This window comes from Colobus angolensis, unplaced genomic scaffold, assembly GCF_000951035.1.
Source record: "Colobus angolensis palliatus isolate OR3802 unplaced genomic scaffold, Cang.pa_1.0 Scaffold78, whole genome shotgun sequence".
Taxonomy (NCBI): domain Eukaryota; kingdom Metazoa; phylum Chordata; class Mammalia; order Primates; family Cercopithecidae; genus Colobus; species Colobus angolensis.
In genome coordinates this window covers 5,417,878-5,422,271 of record NW_012121598.1, presented here as the reverse complement: position 1 = coordinate 5,422,271, position 4,394 = coordinate 5,417,878, and the positions used below count along the sequence as shown (strand labels likewise).

Genomic DNA, 4,394 nt, shown 5'->3' with positions numbered 1-4,394 from the left:
ATAATGCCAGCTACCTCATGTTTTTACTGCCTGGGCAACAGAGCGAGACTCCGTCTCAAAAAAAAAAAAAAAAGTATACTGCTAATTATACTTTCAATCTTAAAGATTAAATGTATTGAGCATGCAGTGCTAATGATCTTTGTCTTCTAGGTTTTATAGAATTAGCCAAAAAATACTGTGAAAATGAGTTTTTTATTTCACCTAGTAGGCAGAAGGGAGCTATCTTTTCATTTTTATCAAGATAAATTATACTTCTTGAAGTTAAAATATGCAATATGGAAAATAGGGTTAGGCTCTTTTCACTGTTAGACTACTTCACTCGGTTTGCTTTCATCTTCTGCAATAATTGTGAATCCTTTCCTGACTCTAAATGTTAATAAATAGGTAATACTAGAAGATGCTTTAGAGTTAACCTCTTCCAATATTTCCTGCTAAATCAAGGTAAATTTTTACTCATTTTCAAAACTTTGGCTACGAAAGGATTGGTCTTATTTTTCACATACATGTAAGTTTGTGTTTGATTTTTTCTTTTTTCTTGTTTTTTTGAGACAAGGTCTTGCTCTGTCACCCAGGCCAGAGTGCAGTGGAGTTGCTCACTGCAACCTCAACCTCCTGGGCTCAAGGGATTCTCCTGCCTCAGCTTCCCAAGTAGCTGGGACAATAGGTGCATGCCACCATGCCTGGCTAAATTTTATATTTTTTTGTAGGGGTTTTGCCATGTTGCCCAGGCTTGTCTCGAACTCCTGGGCTTAAGTGGTCCGCCTGCCTTGGCCTCTCAACCTGCTGGCATTACAGGTGTGAGTCACTGTGCCCGGCCACACGTACCATTTTAAAACGCATGCATGGCTGTGGACACTCCTGCCAGAGCTCTGGTCTAGCTCCTGGGAAGTAACATCCAACCTTCCACCCCTCACCCCTTCCATTGGTGTCCTTAAAGTCCTGCAGTTCGTAGCCAGGGTACTGGCATTGATTGCTTACCTTGGACTCATCCCAGGGTGTCTTTTCTGACTTGTTCCTATCATGGCTGGAGTTAGGATAAGAGGAGGGGAGAAGTAGTATTGGGAGGCAGCAGGATAGGGCCTGGGCATTGCTTAAACTGGGGGTACGGGGCATTCCTTTCTTCTACTTGTACATTTTGTGTAATTGGATTCCAAATGAATCACTCCCACATCTGGTGGGCCCATGAGAAAAAGAAATGTTGGATCTCGCTTCATTTCCATTGTGGGGAAGGAAGTGGAATCACAGAAAGGCAGGGGGATTATACATGCTCCTGCTTGTGGACCAACCATGTGAATAGTGAAGGTGAGGAATCCTTTGGTGTTGGCAATGGGCAAGAGTCAAGGAGGCAGAGGATACATCGAATAGGATATATAGAAAGAGAACCTCATACTGTGCCTCCCCAGCAGTCGGCCAACCACTTACCTTTAGTTCCCTCTGACCAATTGTCTTGTCCACTGTGGACCCATCATTCTTGTCACAGTCCGAACCCTGGCCTTCACCCCACTCAGAGGTCCTGGGCATCTGTGATGAGGTTGCTTCATTCCTAAGACCATGGAAACTAACCTTGAGCTTTGGTCTGTGGAGGCTGAGCTTTTGTCCTTGTGCTTGCTTCGAGGTGTGGGAATGGGTTCGTTGAAATGTTTTTCCTTGTTTTTCCTGCAATAACTGAATAGGGGCAGAGTGAGGAGGAAGAGGAGGAAGAATACCGTTTTCATTGGATTGGATTTGTGTTTCAGCTCTCAATTTGCTGAGGAATTTAATACATTTTATACCTATATAATTTAATCATTGATAATTTCGTATTTTATTGGTTTATGAAACAGTGTAATTTAGGAAATACTGATCTTGATCAGCACTATTCATTTTAAAGGTGAATTATCTTGCTTGCTATTGTAAATGAAAAATAGTTTTAAAAGCAGTAATGTCAACCCTATAAATCTAACTCCTTACTATGTGACCTTGGGAGAGCTACATCATCCCTGCGCATCATTTTTCTCATCTGTAACTTGTGCATAATATCTGTCTCAGAAGCTTATTGTTGGAAATCACCCTGTTTACTTATATAGTGGGTGCTCAGTAAAATTGTTTTATAATTATTACCTTTAGGTAAGAGCACAACAAATGGAAATACAAAGAGGTGTGGTTGTGTATTTCCCTCTTAAAAACTCTTTGTTAGTTTTTGTAGTACATATAAAAGTACAGGTGCCCAGTTTGGAGTCTTTCTGTTAGTCTTATTTCTAAATAGGAAAATAATTTCCTTGCGGTCGGAAAGTGATCCATATCTCATAATGTGGAGCACAAAATTAGGGACTTAAATATTAGTGAATTGATTGAAAAGGCAAGATGTCTAGGAAATTTCAGTAGGTGGCTACTTTTAGCTACTACAGTTTTTTGTTTTTTGTTTTTTTTTAATTTGAATGATGCATGCTTATATGTATTAAAAATGTATTTTTGCCAAAATTAAAAAAAAACTATTCTTTTAATTAGGAGAGAGAAGCTCTTCAGAAACAGCTGGATGAAGCAAATCGAGAAGCACAAAAATATCGACAGCAGCTCCTAAAGAAAGAACAGGAAGCAGAGGCCTACAGACAGAAGTTGGAAGCTATGACTCGTCTTCAGACTAATAAAGAAGCTGTTTAATTAAAACGAACATGTAGTTTGATTTTACTTTTGGTCAAGAAAGAATACAGTCTTGAACTGTACACAACAAAGGTACAGCCATGGGAATACAGAATGATAGAAGAGACTACAGATTGATAATTGAACTTAAGCCATGAGCTCTGAATTCTTGTAACATAAAACTTTACTTTAGAAGTTGTGAAATGTATTTAAAACTGAATTCTGTAAATAGTTTTTGTTTTTTTTTTACAGTTCCAAATGAGTTGATAAAGATTGTTGAAGAGATCCAAAACCACAATAAGCCACTGTTTTTGTGAATTCTTTTTGATTTTAGTACAAACCTTAATTTCTCAGAAACAGAACAGTTTTAAGGGTGATCGTTGCTGGTTAGAGCAAATGTTGTGTAATAATTACGGTGGACTGATGCTGGAATTACTCCTATAGGTATAAACCTCTATACGAAGAGAAGATTTCTCCCAGGAAATCTTTGTACAGCTTTAAGTTGTGTCAGATTCTCTGAAAACATTTTTTAGAAAGCAAAATTTTTATATTTGTTCAATTTCAGCCCTACCCAAGTAGATTTACATGTATATGAAGCAAATATTTTTTAAAATTTCTGTTTGTACATATTCTGCATGTTTTATAATTTCAAAATGCATCACTTACATAGGTATTTCTCCCACAGAAATGATGAAAGTAACCAGGAAAAAAAAAAACAAAACAAAACCCCTTTACTCTGTAGGTCATTGAAACTAAGTAAGCTAGCAGCTGGTTTTATTGGAATGACAATGTTCTCGGAAGGAGCAGCCTACCAGATAACTTGAATTTGCCAATTCTGCAAAATCTGTGCTTTTTCGAAAATTTAATAGTGGGGATGTGAAACTGTACTCTGTGCCTTCCATCATGATTTCCACATGAAAGCACTTTAAGGCACTGGATTTTAAGATAATGTTTTTGGAAAACTCAATGTATATGGGTTTCTGAAATATTTTATGGACTTATTTCTCCCCAGGAAATTATTCTTATGGAAAAAAATTGCTTTTGTATGTAGAACAGGAACTTTTTGTACTATAGTGATGCAATAGACATGTCTAATGTAACTTCTACTTTTCCCTTTGAAAGCTCAGTGTCTGTGCTGTGACTTGCCCTCATCACAGTATTGTTGAATTCCACAATGTATGGACATTAAACACTGGCAGACTGTTCACTTTTTCTTTCTTTTTTTTTGGTAAAACATTACTTCAAAACCCTTTTTCTTGCTTTATTTTTCAATGTTTTATTGCTTTATGAACTGTTTAACCCTAACATCCCTCTAGGTTATCTATACTGTATAAAAAAGCAATTACCCTTAAAACTGTACTCTGGCCTACTTTTCTATTTTGCAATTAAATATCTTTTTCACATATGTTCATTGTAGACTTATGTTTTTATCACATCTTATTAACACATTAAAAATGTTATCCTACTGCATATTTGAGCCACCATATGAAAATATTTTATACTCTCCACAGTGTGACGTTAAAATTCCTGAGGTAGCTCTTGAAAATTTGTTAACTCTCTCACTGGAATTACCAGTTTATTTGTTAATGTAATAAAGGGGTCTGTGGTCTGCCCGCCTGATGGTTACTACTGGAAGCGCTTAAAAAGGGTTTAGGGCAAATTGAAGAACTCTGTAAGGAAGAGGAAAAAGATCTTTTTCAATTTTCCACTAAATTTGACGTATTTTAAGTGATCCAAAAACTAGTTTTTAAAAATGCCGGGGCAGGGCACGGTGG

The 4,394-nt window shown here is 37.1% G+C and overlaps 1 protein-coding gene across 1 annotated transcript in view; it reads left to right on the top strand.

Moving 5' to 3' along the window:
* The window catches only part of GABPB1 (GA binding protein transcription factor, beta subunit 1), an 83,758-nt gene extending 79,669 nt beyond the window's left edge, over positions 1-4,089 (top strand). The window contains exon 8 of the mRNA XM_011928653.1: positions 2,488-4,089. Within this exon, the coding sequence (XP_011784043.1) occupies positions 2,488-2,640 (153 nt within the window). The 3' untranslated portion in view covers positions 2,641-4,089. The remainder of the gene's footprint in view (positions 1-2,487) is intronic.
* The last annotated feature ends 305 nt before the right edge of the window (positions 4,090-4,394 follow it).